Source organism: Belonocnema kinseyi, chromosome 2 (assembly GCF_010883055.1).
Source record: "Belonocnema kinseyi isolate 2016_QV_RU_SX_M_011 chromosome 2, B_treatae_v1, whole genome shotgun sequence".
In the NCBI taxonomy this organism is placed as follows: domain Eukaryota; kingdom Metazoa; phylum Arthropoda; class Insecta; order Hymenoptera; family Cynipidae; genus Belonocnema; species Belonocnema kinseyi.
In genome coordinates, this window is record NC_046658.1 from 32,630,292 (window position 1) to 32,652,713 (window position 22,422).

At 33.6% G+C, this 22,422-nt stretch overlaps 1 protein-coding gene across 2 annotated transcripts in view; it reads left to right on the forward strand.

The window, feature by feature from the left end:
- The window catches only part of LOC117167118 (patched domain-containing protein 3), a 318,852-nt gene that overhangs the window by 123,470 nt on the left and 172,960 nt on the right, over positions 1 to 22,422 (forward strand). The window contains exons 1-2 of one of the 2 annotated variants that reach the window (XM_033351779.1): positions 10,864 to 10,883; positions 12,492 to 12,768. In XM_033351779.1, the coding sequence (XP_033207670.1) occupies positions 12,492 to 12,768 (277 nt within the window). In that variant the 5' untranslated portion in view covers positions 10,864 to 10,883. Of the gene's footprint in view, positions 1 to 10,863; positions 10,884 to 12,491; positions 12,769 to 22,422 lie in introns of those variants that run through there. The other variant, XM_033351778.1, reaches the window with a different exon arrangement.

Genomic DNA, 22,422 nt, shown 5'->3' on the forward strand with positions numbered 1-22,422 from the left:
ATTTACAGAAATGGATCTGAAGCATCGAAGTGTTTGACAGTTATAAATACACGTCTTTATAATCAAAATAACACCACCGATATTTGTATTAGATTTATATTTATAAAGTATGTTGATAAGAATACAGGGACTGCCAGTAAGGCACGAAAAACTGCGTAAGATACCAATGAATTCCGTTCAAATTCAGCTCGATGTAGAAACTCTCGGAGTCGCTCTCTTTCTTTCGTGTTAATAAATCGTCCGCACTCAGCCATACATAGTAAAATTAAGCTTGAAATCAATTTATGCTTGAATAAATTGTAAAATTAATTAAAAGAACTAAAAAAACGCTAATATTTCGAGTAATTATTTAAGCATACATCATACAGATTAAGCGAAAATTTATGAAATTATTAAACTCAAATTTTATTTTTAAGGTAAAGAATAAATAATTTTGAGAGTAATTCTAGGATAATTTTTAAAAAGTATGTGTGAAATGTTTGGTGTGCTTTCAAATTTGAGCAACCTAATTAGATAAGCGTTTATTTTTCGGCCAAACCCTATCAAAATCCTCCATGCACCCACATATCATTCCCGCTGTACGCTCCTGATTTCCTTGCTCTCTTTTTTCACACAAATATTGCGTTCTCTCTATTGGCCTAATCCATGCGTCGTTCCTGTTTAACGTTGACTCACTTATTTCGTCCTCCCCTGTTGCATTCCCTCTCTGCATGCCGTTTTTTCATCCATCTCATATACCTTCCTTCCTTATTCGTGCAAGTTCGTGAAGTGATTGTATTCTTGTAAAGTGAGCAAGCTGTTCTCTTTTACAAATTCAAACTTCATCATCTAACAGAAATTTACTAAATGAGGTGTCTCGTTACTCCAAGTAACATTGTTGTCAGCTTTCAACTGTTCCTCCAGCTCCTCTTTATTGAATTTTGAAAGGAATCTCTTTACTGTGTGTCCCCATAATGATATAAAGTGTATCTATTTTTAAATTTATCTACTATATCATCAGAGATTGTACCTTACTGACCATGAAGGCAGAAAATCTACACAATATCGATCAAGTTAAGAATGCTCAATAACAGAAAATGCTTAACGTCTTAATAAGACTAGATGGAAAATAATATTTTCAAATTAAAATTATTTCTTGAAAAAAAGATCCTACTTTATCTTCACTCCATTGGGAATCGAACCACAAAATTTCTGATTTCCAGTCAGGTGCTTTTCCAATTAATCTATCAGAGGGATCAGAATAAGAACTCTTAATTCAAGAAAATAACGCTAATTTTTAGCTGGATGTTAATAGTACAAGTAATTATTTTTAAAACCATGAGGACAGAAAATCTACACAATATCGATCAAGTTAAGAATCTTCAATAACAGAAAATGCTTAACGTCTTAATAAGACTAGATGGAAAATAATATTTTCAAATTAAAATTATTGCTTGAAAAAAAATCCTACTTTACCTTCACTCCATTAGGAATCGAACCACAAAACTTCTGATTCCCGGCCAGGTGCTTTTCCAATTAAGCTATTAGAGGGATCAGAATAAGAACTCTTAATTCAAGAAAATAACGCTAATTTTTAGCTGGGTGTTAATGGTACAAGTAATTATCTTTAACACCTAGCTAAAAATTAGCGTTATTTTTTCGAATTAAGAGTTCTTATTCTGATCGCTCTAATAGCTTAATTGAAAGAGCACCTGACTGAAAATCAGAAGTTTTGTGGTTCGATTCCCAATAGAGTGAAGATGGAGTAGGATCTTTTTTTCCAGAAATAATTTTAATTTGAAAATATTATTTTCCATCTAGTCTTATTAAGACGTTAAGCATTTTCTGTTATTGAATATTCCTAACTTGATCGATATTGTGTAGATTTTCTTCTTTCATGGTTTGGAGGGTTGATGTACTGTCGGCAAGGTACAATCTCTGATGATATTGCAGATAAATTTAAAAATAATTACTTGTACCATTAACACCTAGCTAAAAATTAGCGTTATGTTCTTGAATTAAGAGTTCTTATTCTGATCCCTCTAATAGCTTAATTGGAAAAGCACCTTACCGGAAATCAGAAGTTTTGTGGTTCGATTCCCAATGAAGTGAAGATGGAGTAGGATCTTTTTTTCAAGAAATAATTTTAATTTATAAAGTGTATCTCTGCTCCTGATTCGGGTACATTAATGCGGTCAGATTCTGGAGAGCAATCATTTTTAGCTTCTACAATCCTTTTATAGGAAGGAAACGATTTCTGACCACCAAACATTTCAACATACGAAAACTGTGTATTTGTTTATAAAAATTGTTTAAACAATGTTTCCAAGCAGCAGATATTTTTAAATATTCATAATTAGGCATACATTGCTCTCATATTCTATATAAAAATTATGCATTTCTAACAACTAATAATTGCAAATCACAAAAAATGCCTTTTGTTCATTAGTTTGTTTAAAACATTATAAACAATTTTTTTCTCGCTCTAATCTACTCAAAACTATTGCTAGATAGTAATTACACTGACTGAGGCTCTTCTTTAATCAATTCGCAGATCTTAAAAAAAGAGGTAGGTCTGAATAGTTAGGGTAAAAATATTGTTTATTTTGTTGTTAAATAAAAAATTTTTGTTTAGCCCAATCGAAATTCTCACACCCACTCGATATACCTGAAAGCCTTACGGTTATTAAAAAAACGCCCAAATCCATTGAAAATTGGGCTGTAGACAGACTTTTGTCCACAAAAAGTGCTTTTAGCTATACTGTTTGCCGTATTCATTAGCGTAATCTCTCTATAGTTTTTTCTGCCTGTCCTCGAGGGAGGTATATACGAGGTACGAAAAATATAGGATGATGACTACGATGGATTGTCATCATCCTGCGCATGCTTCGGTCAAGTTGCCTCAACTTTTCGACCAAACGTGTATATCAGTATAGGAACGGCCAGCATATTGGTCGCCTGGATATTATTCTTTCCTGATATTTCGGAAGCCCACAGTTTTCTGAGAATTTGGCGATACCTTTTTTTAAGGGCCGTTTTTAACACACGCAAATTTTGGGTTTCCGCTAGCGGTATTCTAAGATATTCAAGTTTCTTTATTATCAAAATGTCGACTTGTACTTCCATCTGTAAGCCAAACATCCTGATCATCACGTGATAATGTAGTTTCTTGTCTTCCTTTGTGTAGATGGATGTTGGCGCACTTGTGCAATCCAAAGCTCATGTCAATTGCTTAGGAGTAATTATGTAGCGCCGCCTTTTCTCAACTTCTTCAAGCCCTCAGCGCTCTTTGCTAACAGCACTATGTCGCCTGTATACATGTAGGACCATGTCTTAACCTCTCCTACCCTAAGTACTCCTACCACTCCTGCAGCTAGCTTACTTTCCATATCCGCGATTAAAATCGCAAAAGCGTTGGGCTAAGCGGACACTCTTAATGTTTTTCATTAGCAATAATAATTGACCTCACTTATCCGACCTGAGTGGTCGTGACCTTCAAAAGGCTGCTAGCTCTCATCAACGCGTGATACTTACATAAGTTTGTCCGCTAATGGAATGTTTTTCAAAAATGCTGTTTTTACAACCATTAAACCATTGTTTGAGTAAAAATGACCTTAGGGTGACCTTTAAACGACATCCGCAACATATCACTTAAGTGTGTATTTAAATGTAAAATTTTCCGTACTTTCGATTGTCGGTGTAAAAAAGGGGCGTTTACGTGCACAAAAAGTTGACCTTGAAACAACCATGAAGGTCAACCTCAAGGTCAAAGTTATGGCCACCATAAGTTTCCTTGTTAAAAGTTACTACGGGGTTGGCATTGACTTTTGTGAAAAATAGCTTACTTAAGAAGATACAGGCCTGTTCCGCTACTTTTCTGACACCCTTTATATATAATTATTTCCATCCAGATGTTCTAAATCGCATAGTTTGAAATGTAATTTAAGAAAAATTATTTATTTTGCAAGACATACAATTATATTGCCGGTGCTTAGGAGAACGAATACGTGAATTATATCGTTCTGAAAAACGCTTCTTGTCATAACGCCATGAAAAAAACTCATCTCTATAAAATGCAATGAACAAGAATATATCTCAGTCAATACTGTAAAAAAATACAGATTGCTAAACGCAGTGAAAGAGAAACGTCTTGTATAAATACTGTGAAAAAACCCGCATGATTGAATGGCTGTAATAAAAACATATTTTAGTAAACACAATTATTACAATAGTAAACAGTGAATATAATAATTGACATATTAACTATTTGACTGAACAAAAGTCCATAAATATTTCTAAGTTCATAAATATTATAAAGTTCATAAATATTGTTAAGAAAAACTCGATTAGTTAAACTATTCATACGATAAATATTTTTGTTACTGCATAATCAATGTGTAAAAGCGCGTCTTTCATTATAATTGAAAATTTATTATATTTATGATTGTTTGAATCTATAAAAAAGTTTAGAAAATTGCAGTGAGCTTCCGCCCAGCCTATGTGGATCAGTGCTATCCGCCCAGTACTTTTCTACTCTCTCCTGTTACGAACTATGTTTTATACAAATATCTATAGATTCACGCACTCTATATTAAACATAAATGTATAAACAACACTTAAGCTCAGAGAATAAGCGGCTGGTAGCGTAAACACACACGATTTTAACTTGATACTTACTTATAGTTCCTTGCATACACAGTAAAAACTTGGGGGTATATTTTGTTGCAGGTAAAGTTATAACGGTGTTCACTGTACCTCGGTAGGGATTCAGATATCTCTTGAACTTGGTGTACGATATATCGACTATGTATGGTATAAAATAGCCACAAGGTGGGGTACGAAAGGTCAGAGGTTACTGTTTTGAAATTTTGGCTGCTGTTGTCAAGCATGTCATGGTCTTCGAAAATTTGAAGGTATGCGGATTCCACTTGGTGAAACTAGGCTTTGAGGTATGAGCATGATTGAAATTACTACGGGTGGGATTCGGATGCCCACTAATCTAGTTGATCGAATCTCTCTTTCTAACGCATGAATGTTTAGAATGTTTATTATATTTTTCAAGGAATTATTTATTGCTAAAAAAAGCTTAAATGCTCGAGTTATAAATATAAATTTTCGTATTTTGTTGGCGAGAAGTTCAAATCGAAGTTCTGTTACTTTCATGTGAATAATTACGCAACAAACAGTACGAGAATTGAATATAAATGTACAAATTCTCAAAGAAATATTATTCAAATTGTATAATTTTATCGCCCCTAAATAATTGTAGATTCATTTTTCGTATTTTTAATTCTAATTTAAATAAGTTTTTTTTTAATTAATGAAGTTAAACTTATTATTATAAGTAATAATAATGTTAAAATGGCATCATAATATTCAACTTTAATAATAAAGTAATGCTTTAAAAAATATTTTAAACTTTCTAGATTAATGTCTAGTCATAGAAAATTTGATCAAATAATTTTTATTTTTATTAAATTGAATTTGTATGTTTTCCTAATGTTTTTTTTTTAATTCAGTTAAATCTGAGGATGCTATTTTTACGCGTATAGAAAGACCTTTTCATCTTAAATATCGAACAACTTCATGCGTGGGGAATTTAGCATCCGTATGCTCTATTTTTCTAGTAATCTTAACATGCCTATGCTCCAACTATGTATTCTTATTAAGGTACGAATTATTCAAGATAAAAAGTTATATTATGAGCAAACGCGGATATCTCGAGCATTCGCAGTAGTGACTCTTGTGTATTTTTAAATAGACACGTGGCCTTACATAACCTAAAAATACACAGGATTAACTACTGCGCATGCTAGAGATATCCGCGTTCTGCCACCACTGACTGGGACTGAGGGATAAGCTATCTCTCTCGCACAGTAACATGATTGGTCTTTTCAATTTTGCTCCATAAATAGCTCTTTACTTGCGCATACATGTAAACTATTTAACCTTCATTTAAGGGGTAGCGGTAAACAGCCAATCAGATCTCTGCGCGAGAGAGATATCTTATCCCGCTAACTCATAGTCGTTCTCTTTTATTTTGCCAATAACTCTGCCATTGTCGGGTTCCCTCCAGTTATATATGCGCTAAGATTTCTAATATTAAGTATTTCAAGTTGTGACGTCAGCTGGCAAGATGTCTCTAAAATGAGGGCCAAGCAATAATACAAATCCCAGAGGATAAAACTTAACTTAGTTTATAACTGGAGAAAAAAATAATTTTCACAGTTACAAAAAACATATCAATTTTATTTTTCAATTAAATAGTTATGCTACACGGAGAAAAATAGATGTTAGCACAGACTATCTAGATATTAATAGGTAATATCTTAGCGACTTAACTATGGGACAGAAATCTAGATACTGAAGTAAAGCATCCGTAGATATTAAAAAGAAGATTTTAACTGACAATATCCCAGATATTAAAGGGCAGAATCTAAGATATTCAAGAAATATTTTTTAATTGTGCAAAAATTACCTGTAAAGCATGTCATTTTCTGTAAAATGCAAAAGAATGTTAATATCGTAGTCCTCTGTTTTGAAAATCCGAATCCTCAAGCATTCGGCTTTTTGCATAATTATGCGATTTTTGTGTTAAACAGATAACACACTGTTCAAGACTAATATGAAAGATGCCTGTAGCTGAGTCCTCATTTTCTTGAAAAAATTATAACATATCCAAAAACATTTAATCCATTTTCCGCCAAAACTTATAGTGCAATAGATAACCGAAACACCACAATACACACGATGAAAGCTCAAGATACAGACAAAATCTTTTGTCGCCACGCCACACGTCAGCGACCTTGCTGCGATAAAATTTAGCTTTTTTAATATCTTAGATATTAACTGTTAATATCACATATTTTATACTTTCAATATAAACAGATATTGCCCTTTAATATTTTGTATGTTGAATAGAAGATATTAGATAGTATGCCGTAATATCTATGTATTATGGTTAAATATCAAAGTTTTTAATATCTGCTTATCAATATCTATTTTTCTCCGTGTAAACTTCAATGACCAAGACATACAATTAGCAAAGCTGTCAAAATAATAAACAACGCATTTAAAAATTGCTATTTAAAATCTTGAAACGTATTTAAGAAGTCACGAACGCGTAGATTATGCGTCGATAATGACGTTTTTCATTCCGTACCCCAAGAAGCGGACACGTCGTACCTTAAGTAGTAGGTACTTCTTACCCCAAGTGATGGACACTTCGTACCCCAAGTGATTGGGAATCTGTACCCTACATTACGATGCAGCATTTAAACCACAAGGTAATTTCTGTTGCAGGTATATGGTAACCTGATATTGGTGCTTCATTAACATTTTCTTTTTATTGTGTAATCCACCAATAATACGTTTTTTACGGCAAAATAATTAGTATATTTTTTTTTCGGAATAAAACAGTTTAATTGAAAATTTTAGCGATTGCGGTATTTTTTCACGGCTTTTTCACAAATAAGGTTTTTTTACGGTTTTTTCATGAGTAAGGTCTCTTTTCACGGCGCTTAGAGGAATTAGGTTTTTTATCAGCATTTACCGAAATATATTGTTTTTCGTAGCTTTTTATTGAGCGTCGTTCTTCTTTACTGTGTTTTAAAACAATGTCTTTTTTTCACAGTGACCTAATGAACAATTTATGTTTCACGACGTCTTTGAAAAAGGTTTTCCCTCATAGCCTTATTTTACAGGTTTTTTTTTTCATAAGCACCGGTGATATACGAAAACTGTTACAAGATTATGAAATTTGATAAATTTGGATGAAAAAATAATACTTATGATCTTATTATTAATTTATTTAATTAGATGAATTTTGGTCTTAGTTGGACCATGGAATTAGTAATCTTGGATTTACTATATTTCTAAAACTGATGGACCTTACAATTTCCTGATGAGAGAGGGTCGAAGTAGATTAGTAGAGGCTTGCTTAGCTAAGCATGGCAATCAGCAGGAGGGCAGCACTCTATGCGCGTTAGTTGTACCAGGTTACACTGTTAGAAAAATGTGCGCTAGATTTTGTATACATGTAATGGAAGCAAGAATGTACAACACGAAATTAAATTTAGTATACCAGCGTACCATATACTGAATTTAGTATACACGTATATGAAATTTAGTATACGCATTTACTAAAGTCAGTATACATGTATACGAAATTTAGTATACGGGTATACCAAAATTAGGAGACGCGTATACTAAATTGAGTACATGCTTATAGTAATTTTATTGTACGTGTATTTTCGTTCTGGTTAGGTGATTATCATTTCTAACTGTTAACGGCCAGGTTGCTCGACCACGTAAACCAAAACGCGCTTGCGCAGCCGAATATATTAAACACGTATATGAATTTTAGTAAACAGAAACTATAAAATTCATATACGTAAAAGAAACTTGCTGCACACTTGATAAATTTAATACAAAAATACTTTCGTGAACGATATTTAGTATACGTATGTAATTCAATCCAGGTTCCAGTGTATTTGTATGTCAGGGTGGCCCAAAAACTCATATTTGAAATTTTTTAAGGGGCTTGTTGGCCAAATTGTTCTCGTAGGCAAATAAATGTATGCCTATTTTTTATTTTCAAAACAAAATATTTTTAGAATTCGGTCTGAGGCTTCAAAGTTTTTGAATTAAAGTAGAGATGTCCTTACACCAGCTACAGGTTTAACACAGAGATCAGCTATAGATTTATTAACTTATTATTACTCTGCCATTCAACTCATTATCAGTGACCGCAGCTTGGGATAGCAGCAAATCCGGTGTACAATGAGCGGACCGGCCAAGGGTCAACTTTTTTTGCAGCCGTTAACCTGCAGTTCCTTCAGCCGACGTTAAACTTAAATGCGTCATTTTTCATAAGCTTTTCTTACTCTTTACTCAATGTAAATTAAACGTTTAATCTTTTTTTTTTAGAAATATATTCTCAATAGTCTAAAAAATGTCGCTTAAAAATGTCAATTTACACAAGCAAATGTGAGGGTCACAATGAGCCTCCATATATTGCCATTTTATGCCGTGTTTGATATGCCCAGAACCTAGAACTTTCGCATAATATTTCTGAGATATCAAAATGCGATAAATGTAATAATCACTGATGAGTGAACATGTAGATCAAATTTCTAATAAATTGTCTTATAATTTCCTGTCAAAGATCAAAGAAATAAAAATTGGAAAAGTTTTACATGTTAAACTCCATAAGACATAAAAATGGCCGAGGCGAGTTTCATCAAGCTACGACTGAGAAAAAAACGATCAAACCATCATATTTATCAACTACAATTTATATCAACAACTCCATTGGTTTCCGATAAAGTAAGTGTTTGAATCCGACCAACTAAATACATATATTCGCCTAAATTCTTGAAAATATGTATTTAGTTGGTCGGATTCAAACACTTACTTCATAGAAAACCAATAGATTTGTTGATATAAATTGTAGTTGATAAATATGATGATTTGATCGGTTTTTTCTCAGTCGTAGCTTGATGAATAAAAATTGGAAATACATATTCTTATTCCTCGTGAGGAGAGCTATCAGAAAACATACTAAGATTTGAAAAAATGTATGGTTAAAGGTGTTAAAACAGCAAAAAAACACTTTTTCTTTCAATCTCGATCTTTGACCTTCGTTATGAAGGCCAAAATTTGCATATGCATGAACTGCACTATTTTTCCTCTGTTATAAATGACACAAGCTTTAAAATGCCGTTGGGTTCGTGTCTCTATCATTTTTTAATCGCGAGATTTTTCATTTTGTCCAAAAAAATTTAAAACACTGTGCGGTGACAAAGCCGTTTTTTAGATACAATGTTTATATTTTGTTTAACAATAAAATGGGAGAGAACAATGGAGAAAAATTTCAGTGACACTCAGTGTAGCCATATGTGGATTCTCGAGGCACTTTCCATCGACCCTCGTAAAACTCACGAGGCGGACTCCCTGGAGTGCAGTGAATTGCTCGTGAATCAACCCTTTCATTCTTATGATATGCAGACCAGTTAAAAAAATGAACTCAGCAAGTTATGGTTTGATTCAGTTTTAATTAGCTGAATTAGATTATTGGCATAATTTGCAGAAATTGAGTAAAAGATTCATGAAATTCGGTTAATATTTACAGTCATTATGGAAACATTAAACTATATACAAAAGTGTACCCTTTGCTGAAAGCTTGACATCTACTCCCTCAGTCCGAATAAGGAGTATTTACTCAAAAAGTACTGATTAAGAAGTCTTATTAACTTCGAATAACTTCGAATACTTCCAGTGAAGAAGGTACTTTCATTGATATGTTTCGAACATATCGCCCGAAAATGTATCTGAATTCAGGCCAAAATGAAACTTTATTTTGTTTTGGAAAAAATTTAAATGTAGAGTTTGCACAAGCCCCATGGAGAAAACACGTATTTCCCATAATATAAAATACGTTTTTGCAAATTCTATTGTAATTAATTATTTCTACCATCAGTGAAGATTGGACTAAATCGAATTCTTATAGGTTGGAAATTCAACCACTTGGCGTAGAGTACAACTGGTTTGAAAAAAAATTAATTTATCTCGTTAAAGATGTATCATATTCTTTAAAAATTCGTCTTCTTTGAAAATGAATGATTTTATTTACTGGGATTCGCTATGAATTTATTACAAGTTAAAAAAAACTATTTCACAGTAAACCCCAGGAATAAATTTTATCTTTCAAAAAGGTAAAAACGTTGCATCACATTTATCTAACGAAAGATAAAATTTATCTGAAAAAAGATAAAATTTATCTGAAAAAAATAGAGCTCGCCTGACGTAAATATTTTTTTGACATAGGTTATATGTCAGACAAAAGTAAGGGACTGAAGATATCTGAGTAAGAACCCTCAGCCAACTTCAGGCAGTAAGTGTAGGTGAGTGATTTTTGGGTTTAAAATTAGTGAAATAAAGTAAGAATATTTAAAATTGAATACCGCGAGGATTTTGAAATTTATGAGGCACATTTTTTCTGTGAAAATTGATGCAGCCGTCGGGCATATAACCTATGTCAAAAAAACATTTACGTCAGATAAACTTTATCTTTTTTTTTAGATAAATTTGATCTTTTTTGCAGATAAATTTTATCTTTCGTTAAATAAACGTGATGCCACGTTTTTATCTTTTTGAAAGATAAAATTTATTCCTGGGGCTTATTATGTTCATGTATTTTAAAAAGATTCCAGAATTTCCCACAATTTCTTCATTTTCATAATACATTAACCAATAGATATAACAATTTTCTAATTGCAAGTCAATTTATATAGTTATCGATTCATTCGTAAAAAACAGCATTAAATGTAACAGACTAAAACATTGGACTGGGAAACTCGCTCGATTTATCCTTTTGACTTTCTCTCGATAAAAAGAACGTTTCTATTTCAAAGCCGCACAAAATTATCGCAACAACTGTTTGAATTTTTTCGAAACATCAAAGTTATTCGAAGTTAATAAGACTCCTTAATCAGTACTTTTTATTTGAATACTCACTATTCAGACTGAGGGAGTAGATATCAAGTTTTCGACAAAGGGTACACTTTTGTATATAGTTCAATGTCTCCATAATTACTGTAAATATCAACCGAGTTCCATGAATCTTTTTCTCAATTTCATTAAATTATGCCCAAAAACTAATTCTGCTAATTAAAACTGAATTAAAACATAACTTCCTGAGTTTAGTTTTTTAAATGGTCTGCATCTCATAAGAATGAAAGGGTCATGATTCATGAGCAATTCACTGCGCTCTGAGGAGTCCGCCTCTTGAGTTTTACTAAGTGCAGCCGTATACGGCTACACTGAGGGTCACTGAAATTGTTCTCCATTGTTCTCTCCCATTTTATTGCTAAACAAAATGTAAACATTGTATCCAAAAACCGGCATTGTCGCCACCGAGGTATCAATATTTGGATGATGTATGCAAGAAATCAGTCGAAAATATTCAAAATTCCGGCAAAAACCTTACATTATTTCTTACAATTCTAATAAATACCCTTAAGCCTTTAACGTCTTGATCCCGATAATTAAAAATTCTGAAAAAAACTAGGTACAATACATGGTCGTTTTCTGATCGATTTTTGCCACAACAAAAAATTCTAATTTTTTAAATTTCTCAGATTTTAATGAGTGCATCATAGCTGAGAACCATCTTACACGATGCGTAATATTCCAATTTGATCCAATGCACGCATTGATTTGGCGGAATTCTAAGCTCGTTACCTGAATATTAGGAAAATCGAAAATAGTGAATATTGCTTAGCTGCACACATTGGCCGTTAAAAGATTAAACTTGAGCAATTTTGGTATCATTTCAATTATCTGCAGCAATAATATAAATAAAGGACCTTGGCCATAGTGATCCTTTTTATACTATTATGACCCCTATATGCAATAATACAATAGAGTATGTGATATACTAGACTAATTACAATTTAAAAAATTCTACTATATAAAAAACAATAATGATTTGTACGATATATTTGTTTCAGATGGGGTGCTCGAAGACCTGTGTAGACCATTTTTTAAACAGAACCTTTTACAAATTGGGATACTTCGTTGGACAGCATCCAGGATACTTTGTTATAATACCGATGCTATTGGCCTGCATCTGTTTTACAGGATACCCCAGAATTAAATATGAGATTGATCCAGAGTATCTTTTCACACCTATTAATGGGCCTGGCAAAGCAGAAAGGGCTATTGTTGAACAATATTTTAAAGTCAATTATACTCATCAATTTAATCTAGGACGTATTACTCGTGCAGGTAAAAATAATTTTTTATATAAAATACAGTGAAACCCTTTAATAGCTCTCCCTTCTAAGGCCCTTCGAAGAATTGACGCCGCGCCGCAGGTAGGTGTAACAGGAGCTGCCCGAGATGCGCGGGGTCTGTGGTTGTCACTCAAGGGAGCACTTAGGCGTGAACAAACAAAACCGGAGCGGGCTATGATAAGTTAATTCCCACTCACCGTTTGCCCCAAAATCGGCGCTATAGAGGAGTTTTACTGTATATACATAGAGACCCTTCAATAGTTCTCCCTTTTATAGCCTTTCCGAGAATTGACGCCGCGCCTCAGGTTGGTGTAACAGGAGCTGCGCGGGGTGCGCGAAGGCCAGTCAGGTATGACAAACATAGATGTCATAGTGAAGTGTGAATGCAAGTGAGAAGCTAGTAGGTGGTGCGTAAGAGCGTCTCTGTCATATACTCATTAATATGGCTACTATGAATTTGTCCTTACTGTATATTCTAAGCTCAGCCCTGGCCAGCCTAGTACCGGTCCAGACATGGTCCAGCTCTGACTCATCTTTCGCCCCTAGCTGGGGAGGATTTTGCTGTGAGTCTGATTTGGCGTCGACCTGGCAGCCCTGAATACGGTATGAAATGCACTTCACGGTCATGGTCGAATCTCGCGGTCATATGACTAAGCTGGGTCGTACGTACATTTCAGATACGTTCCTTCTGATGTTCTTAAATTACATGTTTAGTGAATTTCTTTTTCTTTTTATTTCTTTAACAGGTAAACCTCTTTTGTGTCCAAGAACTATATCGCGCCCATCTTATGTTTTAATCGTCTTACTTGTTTTTACAGCTATAAACAAGCACATAGTACTTAATACATTACATTCTTTTTACATTCTTAATACATTACATTTAATTTTTCTTTCTCACTTTTCTTTATCAAAAAATGCATAATAAGATGCAAAAAACTAGTTTATTTGGAAAGAAAAAAGTTCAATTTGTTTGTGAGCAATTGATATTTTCTAAATAAATTTAATGTATTTATGTTCGCAAGAAATATTTCTAGAACGTAAGTTCTTAAACATAAATTTTAATATGAGAATCTTTTAGAAAACTCCAATTCTTAATTGCGTTATGTTGTCTTTTGATTTGAATTTGTCCTCTATAAAGAAATTTTTCGGAAGTATTTTTAATAATGAATAAAGATATTACATTTTCTTTAAATTCCCGTTGTTTTTCACAAAAGGCTTATGTTTTAATTATTTTTGACGATAAATTACGACAGGTTAATCAAAATTCAGTCTGTGGGGTAAGTGTGATATCTGTTTTTTCTGTTCCTCTTTCATTGTGAAATACGAAAATCCATCAACAGCTCGTGGTTCGTTGGAAAGCTTAATGATAACTAGATTTGAACATAAGAATGTTTTTTTGATCAATCTGGAAAGAATTCAATTTTAAATTAGCGTGATTTTCAATATCACTGCACCTGTATTCCAAATTAAAATTTTTTTATTTTATTTTCATCAATATTCTTATAAATAAAACTAATTGAACACAAATTTACATTGTAAAACAAAGACCAAAGATAATTTTGTCAACATTTTAAACAAGAATCTTGTCAAATATTTGAAATATCACTTATCAATGTCTAACTTTGTAAGGTCGTATCACACCAATATCGACCCTAACGAAAGTATCGTAGGCATAAAAAAGAAAGCTATTGAGGTATTATATGGATTCAATTATTTTCTGAGGAATTTTTCAAATCGGAACTGTATATTTATTACAGTGTTATCTAAAGTTTGGTAAAATCAGAAAAGGGCTGGCCATTCCGAAGTTGAGATAAGTATAATAAACAAATTTAAAATTATGCACTTATGGCCTGACGCATCGTACTGAAAATGTAACATATTTTAGCATGACTCCTAAGCGATTACGACAATTTTTTTAATTGAGACACGATAGAAGAGCACAATAAAGAGATTCTGTGAAAATTTCAGAATTTTTTTTCTATTTCTTTTATGAAGTAGAGCCCTGGATAGCTCTTTTTATGAATTCGTCCGCATAATACCTTAATTATTACATATTTTCGCTTCATTGGCTCTTTAAATAACCCCAAAGAAAATAGTCGAGAGGCGTCAGATCAGGAGATCTAGCAGCCTACTCGATTTCACCCCTTCTCCCAATCCACCTCTGAGGGAACTGAGTATCCAAATATGCTCGAACCTCCCTACCGTAATGAGCCGCTGCTCCGTCCTGCTGGAACCAAATATTTTGAAAATTATCGCCTGTAATTTCCCTTATTCTTGTTACAATTTGGTTTCTGAGAAACTCTTCATATGCACGGGCATTGAGATTACCATCGATGCAGAAAGGGCTTATCAATGTATCATTCAAGACACCGGCCCAAACATTGATCTTTTGTAGATATTGTGTGTGACTCTCCAACATTCAAACAGGATTTGTGTCGGACCAATATCTACAATTTTGTCTGTTAACTTCACCTTTTAAAGTGAAAGTAGATTCATCTGAAAATACTGTATTGTACAAGAAAAGAGGATCTCTATCAATTCTGTCCATTATAATTTTACAAAATTCAACCCGGCGATCAGGATCGTCTTCATTGAGCTCTTGTACCAGATGAACTTTGTAAGGATGGAAATTAATGCTTTTTAAAATATTTCGCACTGTCCCAGGAGCAACGTCACGCTAATCACTAGCTCGACGTAAGCTAAGATGTGGGTTTTAAACAAATGCTTGGGCTACGTCCATCTGCATCTTCTCAGATCCTGCAGATTTTGGGCGACCAGTTCTCTGAAGGTCCTTGATAGATCCATGATTCATAAAGCGCCTTACAGTTCTTTCAGTTGTTGATTTTGAGACAGGATTTAACTCTTCTCCATTACGAAAAGTGCGATTAAAAAGCAAACAAACTTGATCATAAGATCGAACTCGATTTCCTCAACGACGCACCATTAATACAGATAACCTCTCTCGTTCCGAAAGTTTAGCTTGCGCCATAATAATCTTTTAGCGAAAGATAGTACGTATGTACTCGTAATACGTAAATTTAGTTTCGATTCGTAATATTCGTATGGAAAAACGGTATAGGACCTATGGTATCGCCTTAGGTATTGACTTAGGTATCGGAAAACGGTATAGAACTGTATAACTCTTCGGGGAGGAACAGAACTCTCACCAGAATACCTGGAACTTTTAATGAAAAATTTCCTTATGATTTTACAATATTCAAAACGCTGTAACCAAGATCAATACAGAGCTCACCAATGAATTTCTCGTTGAAATTTACTTCAGGAATTACACTGACCTCTTGGAAAACTTTGGTAATTTCAAATAACCTCTAATTGACCTTGACCGTTACAATTGACCTATGACTTGGGTACATACCTGAACGTAGAATTTTCCGCTCTATCGATTGCAGATGTAAAAAAAGGGGGTTTACATTTTAAAAAAACAAAGTTGACCTTCAAAAAGCCATAAAGGACAACTTCAAGCTCAAAATAAAGGTCACCATTGAATTCCTCGTTGAAATTTACTTCAGGAATGACCTTCACGTTTTTGAAAAATATTTTACCTGAGGAAATATCCAACCGTCCCGGGATTTTTAGACACCCTGTATATATATATATATATAAATATATGAATTTATAAAAACTAAATTTTCCACGAAACTGATACATTTTTACTGAAAAAACATGAAATTTCAAACCAAATATATATACATATATAAGATGCATTTTTTACAAAACAATTGAATTTGCAACCGAAAAGGATGACCTTTTGAGAAAATTCTTAAATTTTCGATCAAATAATAAAATTTTAAACTAAAAACGTGATCTTCAGGAGAATGTTTGTGTCAATTTTCAAAATTTATGTACATTAGTGAAGGACCCCATCCCTTGCCGTTGTCAATGTCAATGTCACATAAGGTCAAGATTAAACCAATGAACCGCTAATCAAGTTCATAAGATTTTCATTATTTATCCTAAAAAGCTGGACACCTAGCCGATAGCCGTAACCATTAGCCAATTTACAAACCATATTCGGTTTTGTATCTACAGCCTGCATAAAAGATTAATCATATAGCTAAATTTACATAAATGAACACCTTTTTTTGCATAAAATCAAATTTCATTTCATTGCAAAAAAGGAAATTAAACAACTAGTTTCCATATAAAATTCGAAAAAAAACATTTTCCTCGAATACAATTTTCATAAATATTACATTTGAATTGTAATTATTGCGTATTTAGATATCTATCTATTATAGGATGAAACAGAAGCCCAACATATATAAAGAGAAGTAAAATAAAGTTAAATAATACAAAAATGTTATGAAATTAATTTAAATGAAACCTAAGATTCCCAGTCTTGATATTGCTATTTGCCTAAGCGACTTAATCCAAAGAGAATTAGAAGAAAATTAAGAAACTTAAGAAATCCTAAAACTCGAAAATCCAAGGGTACCGAGAATATGAATGCAATATGTATAGATATACTACAAATACATCTTGGTAAAGAAAATTGAAAGGCTTGTACCCATGAGCGCACATGTGTTTCCATTGTTATGGCCGGAGGAAGCAGTAGGAAAGCCTGTCGGAGTGCTGCCGGAGTTTGCAGGAGAAATTCGGCAAATTGCGGTAGTGAGCTACTGCAACTTCGGCGGGCAGAAAAGTACCGGCCGGAGTTTGCAGTAGGTCCTGCGAATCTCCTGCGGGCAGTAGGTACTGCTTCGCCGACGTGTGCAGGATGCCTCAACTGTACCAGTGGCCCCCAACGTGCACAGTTGTACCACCAGCTATCGACGTGAATAGTCAGAAGTTTAAAGTCATTGATAATTTAATTTATGCAGTTTTGTTCTGCAAACTTTGTCAGTATTATTTTTTATATAATATTTATCATATGTATTATTCTGCGAAGAAAGGGACCTAGCGTGGACAAAATCTATTTTTAATTTTTCCGAAAAGTACTTAAAGATAAGTAATTCATAGCAATTTATTATAATTTTACGATAAAAAAGAAACTGTAAACCTACAAACAAGATATATATATATATATATATAGATTTATTTAATTATTTTAGAAACTAATTAATTTATCTGTGCATTTTGTTGAAAGCTCAAAAATTGAACTGTTTTATTGGTGAAAAGATTGGCTATGTATTGAAAAATGCGGAAAATTTTATGAAATTAAACTCCTTAGCCGGTGTATTTACAAAGTTTCAATGGTTTTGAAAGAACTTTAAAGAAGATGATTTTCTTAAATTCTCCTTCGTGATTTTAATACGGCTGCGGGATGTGACGTAATTGTAAACCGACTCTTACGTTCTCTTGTGTCCTTTGTAGCAGTTTCGAAATAACTCTAAAAGAGGCCGGTCATGTATCTCGGGTTTGGGGAAAAAGCCAAATAGAACATTTTAAATTTTGAATACATGTACTTTCTTAAAATTGTCTTTCGTTATGCAGTTACTAGAAAATCCGAAAACGTACTTAAAGATAAGTAATTCATATCAATTTATTATAATTTTACGATGATAAAGAAATTTTAAATCTACAAACTACAAATAACGCTGAGATTTTGAACCGGGGGGGGGGGGACTCTCTTTTTATTATAAATTCAAAGATTTAGGCCTAAAATAAAAACACACACACACAAAACAAGATATATATAAGTCTTTGGTGTCGGTCTCAGAAGAAGGCTGGATATTAACTTCCATATAATACAACGCTGGTTGAAAGCCGGTGACCTGCTCAGCATAAAAGCAAAAACACAAACCCAAGACGACCCTCTCGGTTCCAGTTCTGCCCCCCCCCTCTCCCAACTCTCCCTTATTAACTGAAGTTTCGGTGGGTCTGACGTTATAACTACAATCTTCACCATATGACGATTTGTTACTCAACTTTGATATGATTTAGTAGTTGGGCGTATAATCTAAACAATGAATAATACAAACTACAAAATAGCCTCGGAAAGGATTGAAACTTTAATTGACAAAAGGCATGTACACGGAAAATCTAAAGATCATGTTTCAGGCGACGAATGGAGACTGGGTGTTTGGAATGCTAGGGGAGTAAATGATCTCAAGGTAAAAGAATTGCGTGAAACTATGGACGTGAAGAAACTAGATATTTTATGCGTACCCGAAACAAAGAAAAAGGGATGCGAAACTAAAGACATAAAAAACGGCGTGTTGAAAGGCGGATTTGAAATATGGTCAGGAGTGAACCGTGAATCACATGGTAAACAAGGAGTAAGTCTGATTTTGAATGAAAGAGCGAAGCAGCATCTCGGAGACCATGATTTCATATCTCCCAGACTGCTGTGGGCTAGAATGAAAGCAGGAGTCAGAAGATTATTTATCATAACATGCTACGCGCCAGTTGATAGTGATCCCAGAGAAGTAAAAGACGCCTTCTGGGACACTTTAAATGACACAATAAATATTTGCGAACATGGGGAAAGAATAATTCTACTAGGAGACATGAACGGATGGGTGGGCATCCAAAATCAGGATGCAGAAAGAGTACTAGGTAATTTTGGGGATCCAAGAACAAACTATAACGGAGATAAATTAGTTGGTCTATGCTTAGAAAGGGGTCTGTTTATTAAAAATAATTGGTTTAGGCATAAAATGATTCACATGTACACCTGGTCTAAAGGAAATAAACGTAGTATAATTAACTTTGTTGTTGTGGATGAAAGACTAAGAGAGTTAGTCAAAGATATAAGGGTCATGAGAAAAAAGAGGACCAAGAAAACAAACACAAACGCGAATAAAAATTGAGAACCCACAGAAACCGGATGTACGAATCGATTTCCAAAATAAGATAATCGAAAGCATAGATAGGGCAACATGGGAGGACCGTATAAAAAACAAAGATATAGAGGGCGCCTGGACCAAGTTACGGGGTATCATTGTTAGATGTACGATCGAAGTGTGTGGTACCGTAGTTGTAGGAAGAATGTCTGGTGATGCGTGGTGGAATGATGAAATTCAGGCTGCCTAAAAAGCAAAGAGAGAAGCGTGCAGGAGAACTTTGAACATCGCAGGTCTTAGCAATGAGGAAAGAAATAGACGTAGAAATGATATAAGACACGAAAACAGGATACTCAAACGATTGGTTAAGGAACGTAAAGATACAATTAGAGCAGAAGAAGAGATGACAATACAAAACGACTTTCAAGGAAGCAAGAAACTTCTTTATAAAAGAATGAAAGGAAACAAAAGTACAGAATTTGTCAACATGAGAAATAGTAGGAGGGAATGGTATATGATGCAGACCGAATACTAGAGGCTTTCAGAGAATATTTTAGGAGCAATTCGGAGATGAAGCTATAGGACACCACAACTGCAATGTTGAACACAATGCGATAGAAAACTTAATAGAGAAAGTCTGTGTCACTGAGGTTAGGGATATAATTAAGAATTTGAAAAACGGTAAGGTTATTTATATTATTTATGGAAAAGTGTTTAAGAATGGCTTTTGTCGATGAAGAGGGTGTGGATCTTGAAACAGTAAGGGTACGTGGGTTAGCGTTCGCAGATGATAAGATTGTTATGACAGAGTCAATCGAATACTTACAAAGAATGTTGAATAAACTAGATGCAAGCATGAAGAGCATGGGCCTCAAAATTAACGAAAATAAAACAAAAATTATGGTGTTCGAAGGAAAGATTGAGAAAACACTATGCAATATTTTATTAAATTATGAGAAAATTGAACAAGTTGATAAGTTTGTATACATTTGTAGCTTATTTACTAGGGGCGCGAAAATATATGAGGAATTAGATAGACGCATAAACGAAGGTAAGAAAGTTATTGGTAGAGCAGATCCCCTTATCAGAAGTAAAAATATATCAAATAAAGCTAAAATGGCAATACACAATTCTATATTTGTACCGACTGTACTATAAGGTAGCGAGACATGGGCTTATCAAGAAAAACATAAGAGTAAAGTTAACGCAATTGGCATGAGATTCATGCGCATAATATGCGGGGAAACTCTGATGGACAAAGTAAGGAACGAGATAATTCTAAAAGAATGTGGTAGACTATGGTAGAATATGTGAATGAGATCTGAGTTAGAAGAGACATAAGAAGTCACAGTAACACGAGAATCTGCATGAAAAAATTCATGAACATAAAAGAAACTAGAGAACGTGTTATTCACATAAATAACACGAGAATTCTGGATCAATCTGAAAATTCTCTATTCCTTCCCCACATTACTCCTTTCCCCACCGAGTGAGTCATGTCTACCCCGAAAGGGAAATGGCTTACTGGTGTAATAATATAGCAATCAATTGGTTTTTATTTGCTTTTTTATACTAAAAAAATCTATATATGAAAAACTCGAATTCTTAATAAACTGCAAAGTGAGACACTGTTATTATTCCATTCAACGTGGAACAAATTTCACTAAAAAAAATTTGGAAGAGTAGCATTTTTTCACAGATCCGTGGGGAATGTCTTTATAAAGATTCTGTAAAAAGTCCCTAACCATATGCCTACGGCAACAGCCGCCATGTTGGAAAGTGTTAAACAATAACATGTTTTTAAAAATAAATCAAAAACGGTTGATTTTAGGTCGAATATGGTCATGTGAAATTTTTTTTACAATTTTATAGTACACAAGAAAGGTTACAACTGTTGTAAACATATTGTTAACAGCTGCGCTATAAAATTGGAATAGCTGTACAATTGTCCGATTTCTGAACAAATAAGATAAAAGCTGAAAATATCCAAGACAGAACGTCCGAAATAAATCAGGTTATTTTCACTGGAACAAATGCATGCTCCTGTTAAAAAAATTGCCAACTCATGTGCATTACAAATTATCGAAATAAAATGAGCTTAACGTCAGTGGACAATTTGATATAATGAAAGGACTGCTTTTGAGATGAAACTTCTTTAAATTGATTCTCCATATTCATAAAATATATTTTTTTAATTTTCAGGTCAGACTAATAATATTGAGAGCCTCTTTTAAAGCTGTAAACAAGTAAATTTCAAAATTGAAGCTATGGTGTCAAGAGCAGCTGTGATTATGAGCCCTAATGTCAACAATGGTAGCGGGGACAAGAACGACTACCGTATTCTGTTAAAATTGTTGGGAAAAGTATGCGAAAATAGTTAGGGTCCCTTTAATCGCAGATGGTTACAGATATAATGTAAATATTTTATTTACCATAACTCCATATACTATTACAATACAGTGAAACTTCTATAATTCGAACCGCCGAGGCGATAATTCGATGTTTTTTGTTGGATCGAATAAAATTTGACGTCCCGAAAGAGTTTATAGTTTCGATAATTCCAAGTACAAGAATATACCTGAATTCTGGCCGCTTTAAGCATAATCCGTCAACAATGAGCAGATGCAGAGAATGTCTCATTGTTCTGAGAAACACGATTAAGTACAATAGCTTGTCAAGTAATTTCTCGACCTTTTCTATTTATTCTATTGATCATCTTTGGAGGATTTTTGGAAGATGCAGAAACCTTGAACCCCGTCTATAAGATGTTTATATATAATGAAAATTAACTATTTTGTTCAGTATGTTTTCAAAAGTGGTATATGGGGCAGAATACGTCAATGTGTTCCCACCTAAAAATTATTTTTTGTAAATCGGGTTGAAACTTGGCTGAATTATAG